Source organism: Columba livia, chromosome 2 (assembly GCF_036013475.1).
Source record: "Columba livia isolate bColLiv1 breed racing homer chromosome 2, bColLiv1.pat.W.v2, whole genome shotgun sequence".
Classification (NCBI taxonomy): domain Eukaryota; kingdom Metazoa; phylum Chordata; class Aves; order Columbiformes; family Columbidae; genus Columba; species Columba livia.
In genome coordinates, this window is record NC_088603.1 from 139,967,341 (window position 1) to 139,986,775 (window position 19,435).

The window sequence follows — 19,435 nt, forward strand, 5'->3', positions numbered from 1 at the left end:
GGAGTGTGCCTGAGCATCAGCCTGCGCCTACTACAAAGAGACTCTAGTGCCTCCTAGAACAGGTCATTTTATGTCTGTGTATTATAACTCTTCACAAATGCACGTATGGTGCACTCAAAAGGATTTAGTTCTGTTTTTTCGTGCTCCGATTAAGATGTTTGTGTTATTAGGGTACTGAAAAGTCTGCACGTAACTGCACTTGCAAGCAAACCATCATCTAAACTGAAAGGGCAATAGATTGTCCCTCAATCAACTCCAGGAGGTATAACCTGACACATGCATTAACTTAAAGCAAAAGTTTATATTTTCAGTTCTTTCTTTGGAGGAATTCTTCCATTGCTAGAAGCAGTGAAAACATTGTATTCAGAGAGTGTGCAAAAGCAAAGTCCTTTTTATACAAAAATGTTGTATAATAATACTCGTCTGAGTTGATGATTTGACTCAGTGAGGACAGGCAATAGATATTAAACAACTAGTATTGATAAATACACATGGAAAGCTACATTTACAACAGACTGTAAGACTAGGCTGATAGTAAATAAAATATCATATTAATGAAAGGATTTATCAAGTGCATGGTGTTCTGCAGATCATAAACAATTAAAGCTGAAATAGCTTAGAAAAATAATTTATCTGAAAGCTTAGAAAATATGCTGAAAAGCTAAAAGAATATTTTGCAGATGTGTTTGGATTCGTATATTTCATTTTAGTAAGATTTTTTTCAAAGTTCAAACTTTCAAAGTTTGTCAAGGAAATTAATTTATCAGAGGATGAGAGGTAAGGTCCCTTGTGAATTCATTAGAAGGTAGAAAATAAAAAAGAAAGAAATAAATAACTTTCATAATGGGGTGGGGCTCTACTGGAGCCTCACAGGAATCTGTGCTGAGGTTGTTTTTTTAAACATTCAGAAATTATCTGGAAAAGGAGGTGAATGAGGAGACAACAAAGTTTGCAAAATGATTCCACAGAGAAAAAAAATGAAATTGACTGTGAAGAGCTGCAGGATTTCGGGACACTGTGCCTGCGTGATAAAAGGGCAGCTGAATTCAACGACAATAAACATTAAGTCATTTCAGTGAGCTCCAAATTTGGACTTTCCATTAGCTGTTAGTAAAGAGATCTTGGAATCATCACAGATGGCTATTAGCTTACATTTTGCGCATCCACTCAAAGTTCACCAGGAGTCAAAAGGCAATTAGAATCATAGGAACAATTAAAAAAGGAACAAAGAGGAAAAGATAAAACATGTTCGTGCCACTGGATAATCCTTAGTGCCTCCAGATCCTGAGTACCACTTGCATATCATCAAAAGAACATAAAATAACAGAAACAGATGGGGGTGACAAGTGTGACAAAGGTATGGAACACCTTCAGTAAGAGGGGAGTTCAGATAGTCTAGGATTCCTGAGTTTCAAAGGGATGTAACTGAAGTGGGACACAACAGAGGCATGTAAAAGCATGAAAGCGTTGAGAATATGACAAGGTAACAATTGTTCACTGTTCCTCATGATGTATAAACCTAGGGCACCGGGTGGAATGATCGGGGAGGGGGTGCAAACAAACCAGGATTAGCATTTTTTTATCCTATTGCATGATAAAACTATAGAACCCACTGCTACAGTGAGCCTGAAGATATAAAATGACTCAATACACATTTACATAAACCCATGGGTAACAAAAAAACTCATCAAATACTATTAAACACAAAAACATGGATGAGACCGCTGCTTCATTAACCCCTTCAGTTGCAAAGTGCTGAAGCTGGCAATACCGCTGTATCTTGGTCTTTTCTCTCTGTTGTTATACTCCATTCTTAAATGTTTAATACTGGCTGCCACCTAATAGGCTTAGAAGACCATTCTTAACTTTAGTTTTAGGTGTCTGTTCTAGTAGTTAACACATGCAGGTGTGATATAGTAACAAAAATACTGTATTTTGTACTACAAAACCTCTACAAAAGGATTTAAAGATGTTTTACAGGGGGAAATGCAAGGATGGTCTCATTACATGCTGACAGAAGTATCAGCAGTAAGTGACGGTGTTTCCCATAAAAATGAAGATGCTTCATCTAAGGTCACAGAGGAGTAAAACAGGAAGACTAACTTCCTGCCCTCCAACTCCTGATTCTCCATTGTTAGTTTTTCCTTCCATATCTAAGAGAGAGACTTGGAATTAGATGCCTGACCTGCAGCTGATAACTTGTAGGTAAGTTTGCAAAGAACAGAGAGCTGCAGCATCCATCATTGCCTCCACCATTTCTTGTTCTTACTTGTCTAAAGCAGTCAGGATTGCAGCCCCCTCCTCTGACCTGCATGAGCCTGCTCCATGCAAGCCTCCAGAGGCTTTCTGAGATTAGAAGTACACCACTGAGCCACCTATTTCAGGAAGCCTGCAGGGTACAGTCAGCCCTTACACAGCAGAGCAGCAATCTAAAAAGTGTTTGGGGCAAATGCAGCTGGATCACCACATCACGTTTCCCCTCTTATGGCAAGCAGTAGCTGCACTTTAATTCTGAACACTGAGAAATACTTGATACAATTAATCTGGTCCTAGCATCACTGTAGTGACACTCTATAAACGGCTTATTATGTGCTTGTCTTTAAAAACATAGAAGGCTTGAGGGCAATCCATCATAAGAAAATTACTTTTGATCAATGGCAAGATGGCAGAAACATGACACTTCCTGAGTGCAAACAGAAATTTTGCCATAGCAAGATACATTCCTCCAGAATTCACAGTCCACTCTCCACAGGAGTCCACTACTCCATACATCAGCATAGAAAGGACTGGGTGAGCAAGACATCCCATAATACTTCTCCACTCCTGACTATAAATGTGACAGGCTTGCATATGAAGATTCTTGTGATTTTCTTCCCCAACATAGGAATTTTTCACTATTTCATCCAGATCAGTTACCTTTCCATAAGTGTATTTGTCTGCTTCCACCATCTTCATCCACGGTTCTAGCAGAACAGTGAGGATATATTCTTCTGCTGGGTCAAATAGATCCTCAAAAGCTGGGTCAATTTTCTGATAAATCGTGTTTTTCTTGCTCTGATGAAGTCCAATGTCCATACTGGCAGATGGAGCAATGTAAGTTGCATAAAGAAACTACAATAAAACAGAAGAAAACTGTTTCTTAGCCATCATTCATTCCAATGGTCAGAGTCCACTGAAGGAGAGAATTAATGCATATTTCTCCTCCACTGTCCTGCTGTTTATTCTGAACATGTATCTCATACATGCCTTGTTTTTACAAATATGACTATTTTGTCCAAAATTCAGTTATTGCCATAACTGACCTCCCTGCCATTTTTTGCTCCTACTTGTTAAAATGGTTAGATCATAAAATAATATTTAATGTAATTTTTGTTTGGAGATATTTGGCTGATTCGTAGATTCAGACAACCACAATCATAACAGCAGCTGCACTCTTCATGAAGTTGCACTCTTTTGCAGAATATTTGCTGGGCCAACTTGTGAAGGAATGTTAATTCTTCTGAATAGAATTTGTACATTTAAGGTTAAAATTAATGAAGAATTATAAGATTTCATTCTGTGTGGAAATTCTTTTGCACAGTTCTTTTGACACTGGTGAGAATCCATCATGGTACAGGATCTGTAACAGGAGATATCACTGCATGACCAAGGTCTAAATCCTTATCGAAGCAAGGATTTACAATATGCTTTTTCATGAAGCACAGATTGCCATCCAACATGTACAAATGGTAGAAAGCTGAACCTGGAGAATGTTTTCTTCTCACTAGTAGCTCATTCTTGAAGCACAGAGTAAGTTTTTTATTTATTTCAAATGATTTTTTTTTTCCAAATAGTCCCCTAAGTCAAATTCTTGATTTTTAAATGTTTCATAAATTGCTATGAAAACGAACAGTGAAAACTCACGAGAAAAATACTTTATTCCCAGAATAGCGTGGAAGAAGATATTTCAGAATATATTTCTAATACATCATGATTCCAACTGCAGCTAGGAACTCAAGAGAAAAATGTGCTGTTGCAATACATTTCATATAGTTTTAAATGTTTCTCTTCTTCATATTGTCAAAGCCTACCTAATTTCCAAACATAAGGTCAGGTGATCCTATTAGTAGTATAAATCAGAATTTCTCTCTAAGACGGCACTGAGGAGCCCGTATTCACTATTTATTATGACACAGTTTCAACAATGAAGAAGGCAGGTTTCTGATAATTCTCGTTTAGCTTATGTTGCTAAAATCCAGCTGTAACTAGCAGATATAAAAAGCAGTAGAAAAGAAGAGAATAATATATTTACTCTTTGTTCAGAGAGTAATAAAACACTCATGTTTAGATTACAGGCACAGTGGGAGAATGTTTGAGTGCATTAAATAATTATGTTTCTGTTTGTTTAAAATGAAATTCTGATTTATTAGACTCTTTCCTTCAAACAGCAACAGTACCAGACTACATCCCCTTTATTTTTGACCTTAACAATCTGAAACAGACCCTTGAGACTCTCCTGGTATCAAGTCACTGAGGAATACAGGGCTGCAATGGCTGACATCCATCCCCCAGTTAGAATTTGTTACAATTACTGTATCTACTCTCTATGCAGGATTCCACCCCCTTTCTACATAGATTTAATCACTGAAAACACAGATGGTTTGTGGCTATTGTGTCCCATATTATGAGTGCAATAAAGACCCCCAGGTACAAGGGTAAGGTCAAAGAATGAGGATGTCCACAGGAAGAGTCCTAAATGAAGGCCAAGACTACATTTATCCTAAATTATTCCCTTATCAGCAAATCCCCAAATATATTTAAATTTAGCAGAGACAGCATTAATTAGATTCATGGTGATTTCAGAATTTGGAAGTTATTTTGAAGAACCCTAACACTAGTAAAGTTTCCGTTACATCATGTTCTGATCTGATCCAAAACATTTAATATATAAAACAGCCGAATTAGAAGGGACCAGTCCAATTATATAAAGATGTGGTATCTTTAAAAATAGACTTTTTAAAGAGGGATTAACAATTTTATTCATCATTAGGGCTACATTGCTCTACCCGTTATGACTCACAAAACCACACACAAAGGATCTGTAAATTGGTGAAATGGGTCCAAAATAAGTCCTCAATATTTTAACACACATTTAACCCCGTTCCTTAAAGGACTGGTCATTTCTAGTAGAGTTTTAAGAATAAAAGCAAAACAAATACTCCACAACTTTCTTGGGTGGAACTATTCTTTCTCCCATGATTTTGTAGGAAATGTGATAACCAGAGGATATATGTAGCTCTTCTTTAGAGCTGACAAAAAGTATCAGCCTACAGAATCAGCAACTGCCCAGACTAAGGAAGCTTTGGCCAAAAAGTGTTGACAATCTGCACACATAAACACTGTCATAATATATTGCCATATCAGCGACGGCCTTTGCAGGCTGCTCTACCTGTACAACTGCACCCAGTCCTGTATAATTTCACATGTGAAACTAGAACATTATAAAGACAGACTATTTTTTTTTTCAGAAATAATAGCTAGGCCTAGTAATACACGTGAAGCAGAAATTTAAAGGTGGTTAAGCTAGCTACAGGAGTGCACTTTTCCCAACTCAGAGGACCAGACCCTCAGTGCTGTAATCAGGATGGCCTCTTTTTGAAGGGTGCAGATCTACAGTGTCTGAGGATTGGGCATGATGCCATTTTTTTTGCTTAAATACTTGTAAGAATCCATTGCTGTGGGATTTGACCCACCAACTAAAAAGATAGCATCACAAAGTGACAAATAAGGAGGAGCTTTCATCCCAATGTCCCTTGATGAGAGTTCAGGCTGATCTGGAGATCTGCACCAAGTTGAATGCAAGGACTGCAAGAAAACCAACTACAAATAGTTCTAGGCATGCCAAAAAAGAGGAAAAGTGTCTGTGTTCACAGCCTTCAACACTCAGCAATGAATTCAGAAAGATATAGGAAGAAATATATTGTGTCCTTTAAAACAGGAAAATTCATAGCCTTTTTTGACTCCCACGTCATGGAAGTCTTGTGGTATTCTGATTCTCAGTGGAATAATGAAATTGTTGTATTGGCCAACCTCTTAAAGGATCGACAGGAAAAACTTACATTAAATGAACTTAAAGATTATAAAATTGATACAAAAATCTTAAGCATGTGACATCAAGTGTGCATCATACTTCATTTATTAAATGTTTTGTTCCTTTTGTAAAACACAAAGAATTTTCCTACCTGCCAGCTGTATGTTTTCCTATACATGTATCAGAATATGTGATGGATTGAACCCAAAACACTATCTGGAAATTTGGTCAGAGTTTGCATCTTGAAATTACTTATAATGGCACAAGTCTGATGCTCTGAAATGCTTAGGAAATTCAGTTTTAGAGTTTGGCCACATTTATGATTTTCCAAATCAGGGATTGTTCAGGTCTTGGGTTTTGGTGTGAGTTCATCCCCAAATAAGAAGTCTTTGGTAAGCAATCTCAGAATGACTAGAGTGAAGCAAGAAACACTAAAAGGGTTTATGTCCAAGTGGTTTGTATTGCTGCCCAAAAACTCTGATCTAAATGAGGGGCTTGTGCAGCTGCTTGACAGAATCACATGACAGAAGAACACAATGCGCTGGCCAGTCTTAAACGGAAAGGCTAAACTGCCTTAACCCCCATCATCACTTTCCACAAACATAAATCTTGTGCCTGACCCTGAAAGTTTGCAGTAATGATAACTCCCTTTATCTAAATTGATTCTAGCATTAAAATATTGGCTGCATTAAATTTTCTAACTCTAAATAACTGTTTTTTAATAAAAACCTACAGTATGTGTTTCTTTGTTGCTTTTCTTTCCTGATTTATTCTACAGTCCTGTACATATGTTTGTAGCAAATAACTATATATGTTCCTAGATAATTACCAGTACTCATCATTTTTCTTATCCATCAGATTTCATTCTCACTGTAGTTTCTTTCCCTGGATGAATGAATATACACCTTGGAATGCATTTCCTTTCTCTGTCATAAAGCTGAGATAAAAATACCTAATAAATGAAACAAGGAGTAGCAGATACGTAACAATCCAGGTTTGCTCTTGTTTCTAATAGGATGCAGGCAGAACACATACAGAACACTCTGGATGTCTCAATAGTAAAATATATATGACGATGTGTTATTCGAATCTGATCCACCTTCTCTTAGGAGTATTTGGAATTACTATCTTATTGTGCCAAAGGCGAGCGCAGAATCTGGGAAGGCATCTCTTCCATAAGCAGATCCTGTAGACTGGATGCAGCTTTGACTCTTTACCGTGTTCCAATGAAAACAAGAATAATTTTTGTGCAGCCTTAAAAGGCAAGCTTGAGAATGATACCAAATGTTGCAGCACATGTGTTGATTTGTTATGTTACGTTTCAGCTGTTAGTTATGCTAATGGAACAGTTTCACATATTTCGTTTTGATGTATTTACTTTAATGGCTATGTGTATGTAGCTCTGCAATTGCCTGGTAACACTGATTGTGCGATGTTCTGCTGTCACCACCAGGCGAGCACTGGAAATAAGTTAAAAAGACCAAGGCCTTAATTTTCAGCCACGCAACCACTGCAGAAAGAGTGTAAGCTGGTGTGAAATGAAACCAAATTGAAAACTGTCATTTACTATAACCTAAGATATGGCTTGCATAAAACATACAGGAAAATGAAGACAGAGTAAAGACATGGTTAACTTGCATACCTGTTGTGAACGGGGTCTCTGGCCCCACACAGGCCTGAGCAGACATGGCAGACAGTGGGTCTTAGGAGTACAGTCCCTTGCCCTCGGCCTCAGGCCGTAAGTAGAGCTGGGGCCGCAAACAACTAACTAGGGTAGCAGTTAAAGTTAGCCAGTGTGTGACAGGAGAGAGAGAGGAATCCATGCCTCAGTCTCTGCTTGGAGTTTCTGTACAAATAACACTGATTCAGGTGAGAATTCTGGGCAAATATGAAAAATTCTGTCATTTGCCCCAGTAAAACCTCCAAGTAGGAAAAGAAGACAGATTCAAGGAAGTCCAGATGCTCAGTAACATAAGCCAGACAAAGAGATTATTATCCACTGCTCTCTACAGATATTTGTTCCAATGACATGTGAAGTAGCTTTGCTCTATTACAGCATATATTGAAATATGCAGATAGCATATACTCCTACACAAGGTTTACAGAGGAAAAACAGACCAAAGTTTCACAAAGTGTTTTCAAAAGTTGCCTGGAGTTCTACTAATGATATCACACTGCTGCAGCCTCCTTCCCTGGCAGTAAAGGACTCTTCCACAGTCGGTGACAGCTATCAGAACCCACGTGGTGAACCAGTTCACTTCTGTTTTATTCCCTAAATTAAAGTGCATGCTCGATTAAGAATGCTTGTTTATAGGAAATATCAGTTCTGCTCGACAGTAAATGAGGGTCTAAAGATCAAATGCGGGGGATGATGACTGCGAAAAAAGCATAATGATGCCCTGACAAACAGAAAAAGAAAAAAGGACTGAAAACTGCTAGACCCATTTTAATTACTAAGGTCATGATCTGAGGTTTGGACCGTGAGATCTGCAATTCTAACACACACAGGAGATGGAAGAAAAGGTACAGCACAATTGGATGGTTTAGAAAAAATATCTCTGGTGTTAACACTAAGCAGACAGTTTCCAAATAAGACACAGAAGAGCAAAGGGGAGATTAGGTAAACCGAGTATAGTAGATAAAACTGGGAACAGGCAGCAGAGCCTAGAAATCAAACTATGCATGTTTAACATTAAAATCAAGAAATCCCATGGAAACAATGCAAAGAGCATCTTTTGTTGTCCACAACCCATATTTACTTTGGTGTGATTTGTCAAGATTTGGAAACTTTTCTATCTTCTTTTCAGAGTCTTTACACTGCACAAATGTACTTTTGAAGGCAATGAATAAATGTATTTGTGAAGGGAAAATACATTATTTACAACTTACTTGAGCCTGCTCACATATTTTAAAAGGATGAAGAGTTTCTTGGTAGAAAAGCTGATGATAAGCGTGTAGGTCAAACCAAAAGTACGCGCTGTTCTTCCACAACTAGAAACAAAAAATACTGTAAGTTGTTGCTACCCAAATATCACAGCTTTATAAAAGGTTCAGTTTCCAAAGCAAGTAATTATTTAGCTCCTTGGGGTCATCCTAAATCGAGCTCAATTTAAGATGGATTTAATTTTCTGTTGCGTACTGGCAGAAGGACAACATATTTAATGGCATCGTTACTGTGATACTATATCTTTTATTGTATCCTTTATGCATAATTGGCAATTAAAATTGTTAACACTGTAGTTAACATTTGAAGAGTAACCACATTTCAGTGGCATAAAGCCAGCACTAAAGAAGAAATGTTGATAATGGTCATGCAGAATTTGTGCCATCATGAAACAGCATTTTGCAGCAATAACCAAAACAGTTAAATATTGTGTACTTGACATATGTTACTTGACATATGTTACTGGGACTACCATTACATTTTTATTACATGCATTTCTGAGGCACCAAGTCTTGGCTTCATTTCATAAATTCAAACAAACATCAAAAGGTCTTTCAGAAGAAGGAGTCTACATCTTTCCTCAAGTCCTCTGTTTTAGTCATGTGCTTATGGGATATGGATCTTAAAAACACCCTGAAACCCCCATCACTGGACAATAAAGAAACTGTTCCATAAAGATAGGGGCAGGGAACTTTACTCCACAAACTGTAGTCTGCCAGACCTGGCATATAGTGAAATAGGCTCCACAGACAAAATCTTAAGGAAATTGTTTTCAAAGGAATCTGGCACCTGCAAAGACTAGAAGACATGTGGATGGGGGCCTATCTCCAAGGAAAAACTAAGTTACTTTTATTTATATTTTTATCTATACACATTGAACATTTTTAGCTGAAGGTATTCAGCTTTGGAAACATTGGCTCCTGCTTTCTGGTAGCCAAAGGCATTTTTAGCTACTGCTGCTGGATTCTGGGTTGTGCCAGCGATGAAACAGATGTCCATCTTGATTGCATTCAAATCTCCCCTAAAGACTCAATTTTTCTGCAAAGCCACTAAACAGTGACTCAGATTCATAACTTGTTCCAACCAATTCTCAATTTACACCCAGCAATGAATGATGGATCTGCTGACTGCAAAGAAGAAATAGTGTTATGTTTCTCAGAAATCCAAGAAGCTTCATGGAAGCAGAAGAACATTTTAAAAACATTGGAGATTTTGGACATCACTAACGTAACAAGTAAGAAGGAGGCAGATTATCATGACTAATAACATAGCAGATTTTCCATCTTTTTAAAAAATGTTTTTGTGGGTTAAGACCTCATTTTTTCTGCCAAGTTAAAGGCTAGTTTTTAAAAATTATTAGGGATTTTTTTTTTTGTATCCCTGATGGTACAATCAGATTTTCAATAGGTTTGGGAGAGTTAGGATCTGACAGCTTGGTTAAGACCTGTCATTAGTTTGAATATACACATGAGCAGTTTATTGTTGTTGAGGGATTGGAGTCTCACAAGTAATAATTCATCCAGTCATCAATCTTTCTTTCTCCATTTTTTTTTCAGTCTGGCTGCCCTCTATAACTTGGCATTCAGTCAATTGTGGACAAAATTATCACAGGATAGGAAAATGTTCATACCTTATTCCCCGACTTCTCACAGAAACGTGTGAAGTAGTAGCCTGCTCTGTTCTCCAAATAAAGAGACTGCAGCATGCTTTCCATTCTTGAACCCCCTAAGACAACACTGCCAGCAGCTCTTTTCCCCTAGATAAATAAAATCTAATTATACAGCAAGAAGTAACAGGTTTTCATTATTTTCAAATGTCAGTACATTGCAATGGAAGGCCATGCAATGTGTTCAATTAGTATCTTCATCCCCAGAAACCAGACTCCATTTTCTACTACATATGCAATTGATCATAGCTCTCCATACCATTTTCCCACTAAATATTCACATCCAATGGACTAAGTCTCAATACTGAAGGCATACAGGTAGCAAAATGACCATAGCATCCCTTAGGTGGTTCCTCAATACTTGAAACAGGGAAACTAGCCTGGCCCTAATTCTGTCATTAACTCTTTAGCTCCAAATCTGGGGAACTCTAGTGATACTAAACTGTATCACTTAGCTGTCAAAAGTTGTCTCAGCTCGGGCTACTGTGTTTTGAACCAACAGAAGTTAACGGGTGGTTATTAGGTCAAACCTCAAAATTATTAACTATCATGGAACAGAAGATGTGTCTTCTGGGGTTACACCACTGACATCAGCATCAAAATCATGAGCATTTTAGGGGAGATGAAATCCATACTCTTTACTGTGGCTATCTCCTGGAGCATTTGAGGAAGAATACTTCCATTTTGACAATGCTCACAGAGAGACCAGAGGAGAGTACAAACTAGTAAAATAGCTTCTGGTGATTACAAGGAGAAACTCTGACTGACTTGATGTCTCTGATAGCAGAAGTGGGAGCAGATGAGTGTGGTAGTTGACACCAGCTTCTTTCCAACCAGTAACAGGGATGGAGAAGGGCAGGAGGAAGCCAGACTTTGGAAGCAGAGCAGGAAGATCCTGCTCCCCAGTATGAAGTTAAACTGTGGATCCCTGCATTCCCCTTTGCTTCATATTTGTGATCGCAAATTGTGGAGTCCCAACTGTAGGTTCCACTCTAGCTCTGTAATTGTAAAAGGGTAGTATTTTCCTCCCTGTGACAGAGGGAAACTCTACATGATGAAGGTATATAAACACTAGTAATTCATGGTGTGAATATTTCTTAAAGAAAAGTTTCTAACTGCAAATATCCCCTAATTGCAAAGATTAGCCTCTTCGTCTGTCAAAATTAAAAAAATAATTAAAATTATTGTACTGAAGTAATAAATAAAAGTATGATTTTGATGTGAAAAACAATCAATCATGTGCTCAAGCAATGAGCAAACTCCATGCATATGGAAATAGGCCCACATTTCATAATATGTTGGGGGCTTTTTCAGTTGCAAGGCCAGAGGTATCAACACCTCCATGAAACAGCAGGCTGTTTTGAGACCATTCCACAAACGTGAAAAGTTTCTGATATATTTTAAATTGCCAAATCTTGACATCCCATATGTTTGATTTGTCAGCATTTTAACAGTTATTGAGAAACGGCTCATCTGTGCAGCCCATCCCTCCTGAGGTTTGCTGGATTGAGGCCCTGCTTAACAGGCAATAATTCATCAAAGAAAAGAATGAAGTGCACAAGAAATAAAGAGGAATTGTACAAGTGAAGCATTTTCCTTTTATGAATTTTACTATTGTAATGACTTTCTAGGGCAGATTCAGTTTTCGCTGTAAGTCTGGTATACTTTCCTAGGCAACAATTCCACCAAAGCGTTTATCCAGTGAGTTTCCATAATAGCCTACTGAACACATGGTCACCATGGAGAAGATCAACACTTTCTAGTGAAAATAAACCTCTGTATGTGACATGATTTCCTATCAAATAGGTGACAGATACCACACAGAAAATGCTGACACTCTAATTACACCTCTGCATGCAGCATTGACATTCACATAATCAAACCAATTTCTCCCCATCATAGACTACTTCCCCTTTAATATTATTAAATAAAGTGTTTTAATCCATGATTCAAGATGACTAAAACCTTCAAGCACTGCTTACCGGGAGCAGCTCAGCATAGGTGTACTTTCTATAAAGCTGGTATCTTGAGTCTTCACTGTCATCCAAAGCTAAGCAATGAATCGTGTCTCTGCTCGCTGACTTCGGCCTGGATCCACAAACAAACGAAATTTTCAATACCTATTTAAGGAAAAAAAACTAGGACTGCTTCTAAAATAAACAACTAAGAAGGGGTATGAGAGAAGTAAGAATGACATAGTGAGCAGTAGATGGAAAAGTACATGGAGTTCAAATCTATAATAAATGTAAAAAATGTAGAGGAATACTTTTTCATGTGGCCCCATGGAAATCACTTGTACAGCATATCTTTGAGGGCAAGTGGTTGAGACAGGTTAAAAGAATAGAAATGTATGTAGAGACTATCAAAGATTATAGAAGAGAGGGTAAACCACCTCTATTTGGAGAAATAAATTCTTTTGTGTTGTGGCACAAACGAATGAGAAACTAATCAGCCAGGGAGGAATTCTCCATGCTCACAGTCCCATAACTGTGCTTCACTAAGTAGAATATTATATTAAAGTATTCATGTAAACAGTAGACTCTAAAACCCTCTCATAAATATTGAAGGTATATTGGTGTGCAGCAAGATGTACAAAGGATTTCCATACTTACCACTTCCTACTCCTAGGAAGGGGGCTCTGACTTGATGGCAAGGTAGGTGATAATGGTTTATTCAAAAAGAAATCTGGTGTAGCTGGTTTTGATAAAGTTGTTGGTGAGCTTGTTCTACTTCTCTAAAAGATGTAACAAAAATAAGGCAATTCTGATTACATTTCCACCTCTGTGTTTTTTTAACATGTTCTTATTAACTGCTTAAATACATTCAGGGGTTTTCAGGACCATTTTGCCTTGTCAGTCACAATAGGTAAATCTGCAAATTGCAAAAGGTTTTTCTGAATATCTTGCAAGATCTTTCAGCACACTGTAATAACCACTATACCTAAAAAAATTACATTTTTTACAAGTAGAAATACCGTACATGCACTTTGTATAGAATTACAAAGCATGTCAGGTGAAGAGCATGTGACACACCATCACTAACTTATTTTGAACAAAATCATGCTATGACTTTTTGGAGATGCCAGTTGCATTCAGTGTGTCCTCAGAAATTCACCCAGATTGCTGCTCTTCCTAAGCTCTTGCAAGCACAGTGGAGCTGGAAGTTTCAGAAGTCCAGACTTCCCACAGGAAAGAAAAAAAAAAGGCAGCAAGAAACGGTATGTCAGATGATTCTGTGAGGTTCATGGGTGCCAGGTCATAGTTTTCTTCAAGGACTGAACTCAACAGGGGCTGGAAAACCTGCAGAGTTCGGATCCTGTCAGCCTGACCTACAGCTAGTTCTGGGTCACTAGCGCACCTTGTGAAGCCAGAACTGGTCCCTGTAAGAGGCAGCTGCTTCTGGCTCCCATTCCCGCTGTGGCCAGCAGGAATCTGGCTCCTGAACCCAGCTTCTTCTGAACAGGAAATCTGTCCCACTGTTTTTCCTCCATTATCTCCATGAATTAGCTTTTTAAAAAATATAACTGTAGTCTAAAACTATCCAACTCAAAGGAAGAGAGATGTGTGTGAACAGATCTGTGGCATAGACCATCCAATTCTTAATACTGGAACCAGTTTCAATTCACATTCTCCAAGTACCTTCTGTCCTGAGGCTTAACACCATATTGTTGAAAACCTGCAGCTTTCATTGCAGTCACCTCTCAAATTCAGGCTTTCAAGGAGAAGAGTCAAAACTGAGCTGGCCACCTGCAAGCTACACGCTGTGAAAAGGACAGATCTGTGTTGTGTGGCTCACGGCCCTCAGTAGAAAGAAAAATCATGTGTAGCTGATTAAAGGACTGTGGTGATAGAAAATGAGCAGGATTCTGCCTTTCTTACCAACATGAGGGGTAGGTTCAGGGTAACTGCAGTGAAATTGTAAGAATTACTCTAGATTAAGATATGGCTGGTTGAAGGGCAGAATCTGTGCTGCTAGAGCCTTAATCTTGCAGTTCTGAGACTTTTGAGCTAAAATATCAACCCAGAAGACTTACAAAATAGCAAGGATGTTAACTGAGAAAATAATGTGACTCAACTTAGATCAACTTCTTACATATAGTAAAATTTTGTTGCTTTTTTATATATAACCATCTGCAACAGACAATCTTGCTAAAGCTTGACTTCCAAACAACCAAGTACCATATTCCTGTCCCACTGAATTAGAGTTTTATAATTGTTTTTGATGAGACAAGGTTTTGTTTCTCAATATTTCAATATTTCCTCCTACCTGAGGAAAGGAAGGTGGTATCCTAGGTATGCAAGACTTAGGTGTCAATGGTAGCAATGATACCATTTGTGGAAAAGGATCAATATCAACCCTTGGTCTCTCGTGGCATTTGTGCCAGAGCTTCAGTTTTGCACTGGCAGTTTCTATTGCTGTTGAATGAGTGACACAAAATCTGGGACCCCTAGGAAGAAAAAAGCTAATAAGTAAAACTTTCCCAAAACATGAAATACTGGGCTATTTGGCTTCCTTTTTTATTTTTCCCCCATGATGTTTACTTTATCAAGATATGGTGCTATATATGCCTAGAATTCCAAATCAGCACTCTTCTAAATCTAAAACTAAGCTACACATAAATAAACTTGGGTTGCAAATTCTGAACCATTACATAGTTGCCTTTGAATATGCAGTGGGATATGCCCCATCCATACTACAGCAAAGAATGGGAAAGGATTGTAGGCCACAGGACACAGACCATAACTTTCATGTGGCTCCAAAGCAAAGTTCGCAATTGCAGGTATCTGTTTATGCCTGCAATTTGTTAATTCCCCTTGGGAAGGAGAGACCTTCAAAAATATAGCTTGTGTTCTGGAAACAGGTTAGAATGTGTATCCTCACTTAAGTTGTCAATATGTAGGAGGCATTTTGTTTGACAGACATTGAACAGTAAAGTCTCAGGGTCAGATTCCACATAGATGTATACACAGAGCATCCTCAGAAACTTGAGAAGGGCAATATGGGTAATAGGTTAGGACAGAATTAACCTTCTAGGCCTGGAGGGACTTCTCTCCCCTGCAGCCTAAAGTTTAGTTGAATGGTATCCAAGGCAACCTTACACAAAATAGCTCAGATGCTCTGGCAGTAAAATAACAAGGGCTCAGTAAGGCAGGTCTACCTGGCTTCTCACCAGATTGCAGTGTACTTTAGGCTGAACTGAAAATTCAGATGCAATATCTGCTAGTATTTGTGATGACCTTTCTTCCCATAATTGCAATGGGATAAGTGAGGTGAACTAAATCTAATGGGCTTATCAAAGAAAAGGGAACTTTGTTAACCAACAGAGTCTTAGTTCATTTTTTCATACCAGTAAAGAAGTAGAGGTTTCACTACTTCAGGCTGAATCCGTCTTAAATGCCTTATATTCCACTGATCACCATGCAGCAGATCAAGTCTGAGTAACACTTCTGAACTGAGGAAATAGTCTCCACTGCTCAGCAGATAGAGTTTTTTCATCTTACTGAGTTGCCTTGAGTCAACAAAAATAGTCACATAAGCATGTACCAGATGCTATACAGAACCAAGTACAGGTCATCCTGCTGTCATACAACATGTTTTTAATTGCAAGTGGCAGAAGCCAAAACAATTCTTCTGCAAATTAGAGACAGGTTGTGTATAAGACAAAATGTACTGTGCCTTAGAACAGGCAATCTGAATCCAGCAGAGCCTTTCACTAAAGCAGTTTGTCATGCTCAATGCCCTACTTGTGAATTTAAGTTCTTTTATTCTATTTTCTTTTTATTGCCATCTGTTTTCCAAATCTCTTTCTAACAAAGCCTTAGTACTACAGCAAGTCTGACTTCATGTAAGTTTTGCAAACACGACTACAAAAAGAGTTTCATCAGCTTCAGCAGAGTCATTCCTGACATACATTGTCAGGACACTCATGATTACAATAATTGTGCCTGTTCTCTTCAAACATTAGAATTTATTCAGAAATCCCAAAATCTGTGTTGACCTAGCTGGGTTACAAGTGTTAAAACAATGGGAATAAGTTTTAAATAATGGAAGTACCTTTGCTGCCTTGTAGTGTTCTTGAGAGCTTTTAGTCTTTCAATATCCATCCAGAGCCACCAGTATCTCTCCCCAAGTGTTCCTTTAACGAACTTCTTGAATCTTTCAAACTCATGTCTGTTGCCAGTGTCATAAGTCCTGTGACTAATACACCAGGCAGCCCTACTGTCTGCCCCATCACTTTCAGAGCTTGATCTTAAGCTTACTTCTTCAGTATTTCGTTCCCTTACATCTCCCTCGGAATCCAAGGCAGTCAATGGAGAAGAACTCTGAGAAAAGGGTGACTTTGCAGTACCAGGAGCAAACTCATTATTTGCTAACTCATGTATACACTCTTCAGGCTGTTTTTGGAAATCCACCTCACTCTTAGTGTCAGCAGCTGCCTGACGGATCAGTTCTGAAATGGGTTCCTTTATTACAAATGGAGTATAAATCGGTATTAATTCTTCTGGTGTCTGAAAAGTTGCGCTTTCCTGTTCATTTTCTTCTTGTACTGCACTGTCCCATTTGGGGTCTAGATAAACTCTTAGCTGAGTGTGGGAAGGAGTTTCAGCAATGGACACAGAAGAATCCTCCTCAGCCTCTCTGGATCTCTCCCTGGTAATGTCGGCTTTTGCTGATGCTGTCCTTGAAGAGGAAAGGAAACTCTGTTGGTGGCATTCCTTAGACAGGGAACCTGCTTCTGCATTAAATCAGAAAAGATCATTGAACACTGTTTTGATTCAGAACTCTTCTCTTGCATATCCACATATCCAAGTCAAAAAATGCAACATATTTATATTGTGCTGCTGCAGAACAATCACACCATGTCACGCTGCAAAGCAGGGAATAGCAAAGGTGCTTCTGCTGTTGCTACCTGGCTAGAAACTCAGCCCCATGACTCATTCTGGCTAGAAACTCATTCCCTATTGAATTCCAGAAGAGTAGAAGAGTTCAGGAACAACTCCCTCTGGAGCCAATTGCCTTGTTTACTCATCTGAGCACCCCAGCTCCTTAGCACTTGTTAAACCACCTTGTTGTGCTGCAAGGCCTTGGTTTCTTCCTGAGCATTTGGTTATAGTTTGATCAAAGTCACAGTATGTAGCAGGACTGGCTTCTGTTTAGTCACAAGAAAGGTAGGTAAGCGATAACTTTGTCTACTTACACTGGTTATTGTGAAAGACTAAACCATCGAACAGGCCTCTGTCAGTTAAGTCAAGTCTCCACATACAGAGAAGTATGACAAAACAAATTATGATTATGTTAAGGGTTCTGGAAACATTTAACAATCCTGTAGTCCAGTCTGCCACCCAGAAACGGCTCCTTTCCATTTAGAGATGTTTCATAACTAACAAGTTCAGTACAGTGACCAGCCCTGCTTTTTGAGTTTTTTTTTAATCTACACTTGTCTGCTTAATTCCTTTTACCAGACTCCCCACCTTCCCCATGTTATTAAGCACTCCCTGCCATCCTTCTCTGCTGAGAAAGAAACTTTCTGCTTTAGCTTGATCAAGTATCTTTTCTACTTCTGCCAGACTTTTAGCAAATTAAGTACTTCTGAGGCAGGTTAGCAAAGATGACCTTGACTATACACACAGCTTAGCTAGGTTGATGCTGTACAAATCAGCCCTGTAAAACTGAGCAGAACAACTACAGCTATTGTGAGCTCTTCATATCAATCCAGTGTTTAGACTACAGAATAAGCTGAAACTTCTGCATTTCCCTAAAGCTAACATGTAGGCTTTCATGCTGTCATACCACTAAGGCAAAAACATTTTCAGTGAGGAGACTGCTACAACCTATGAGCTCATGCAGTACATCAGTGATAGAAAAGGGCTAAATCTCTCAGATCCACTAAATTCACTTTTGTAATGTTAGCAGCCTGTGTACCCCGCTATGGTGACACAGTCAATAAATGGCAATGGCAATTAGACATTCCTTCCATTTTCTCCCCAAAATAAGCCACGTCTAACCAGTGCTGGCCACTGTCACAGACACGTGGATTAGGAACATGGCACAGAGATTCCCTGCTCTGCACTTACATAATTTTGTGTCAGTACCTATGGGACAAAATGTTAACAATAATGTAAAAATCATAGTGATTTAAAAAAATCTTTTCTTATTTCTGAACTATTTCACGTTTTCACTTACAAATTATAGCTTCCTAATACAGTTTGGTGATATTTAAACATGAAGAATGAGACCTCAGCAAATTAGGAAGAGTGGTACACATCCTGAGTAATCAAAAGCCAAGTGGATCAGGGTTTTGCTCATAACATTAATTGATAACCCTGGTCCAACTGAAGCAGTAAGCAAGGAATTCAAACTGGATTGTCCAAGCAAATACCTTCAGTTATTGAACCCTTTCTAGTGGCAGGCTGGCTCTGAGAAATTTAGCTGATGTACTTTATTGCTTCTAGTGCCTGGCCCCTACAACAGGTGAATACTGTGCCTAAAAAAAGCTTTCCAACTGAAAGAATGCTGGATTTCCCATGAAGTCAACATAAAGAAAAGTAATAATCACATGTAAAATGAAGGTTTATGTTATGAAATAAACTTTTCAGTGAGCAGATGTAGAATATCCATTGAGGCAAAACACTGTTGACAGCAGGACAACTACAGCAGAGGATGACAGAGAGGCTTCCCATAGGCCTGTGCCCAGCCTGCTGCAGTACAGAGCTATGTTGCATTACAACCCTCTGCAAGAATGGTGCATTTCTGA

General features: G+C 38.5%; 1 protein-coding gene across 6 annotated transcripts in view; it reads right to left on the bottom strand.

Moving 5' to 3' along the window:
• RGS22 (regulator of G protein signaling 22) overlaps window positions 1-19,435 on the bottom strand; it is a 70,860-nt gene that overhangs the window by 31,527 nt on the left and 19,898 nt on the right. For 4 of the 6 annotated variants that reach the window (XR_010470684.1, XR_010470683.1, XM_021280714.2 and 1 more), the window contains exons 8-15: window positions 16,735-17,416; window positions 16,028-16,189; window positions 14,947-15,127; window positions 13,293-13,414; window positions 12,663-12,768; window positions 10,645-10,770; window positions 8,960-9,061; window positions 2,917-3,111 (exon numbers count right to left, since the gene is read on the bottom strand). Coding sequence is in view for 4 of the 6 variants with exons in the window: in XM_021280714.2 (XP_021136389.2) it covers window positions 2,917-3,111; window positions 8,960-9,061; window positions 10,645-10,770; window positions 12,663-12,768; window positions 13,293-13,414; window positions 14,947-15,127; window positions 16,028-16,189; window positions 16,735-17,416 (1,676 nt within the window). In the remaining 2 variants the exon portion in view is untranslated. The remainder of the gene's footprint in view (window positions 1-2,916; window positions 3,112-8,959; window positions 9,062-10,644; window positions 10,771-12,662; window positions 12,769-13,292; window positions 13,415-14,946; window positions 15,128-16,027; window positions 16,190-16,734; window positions 17,417-19,435) is intronic. The other 2 variants (XM_065054090.1, XM_065054092.1) reach the window with 2 other exon arrangements.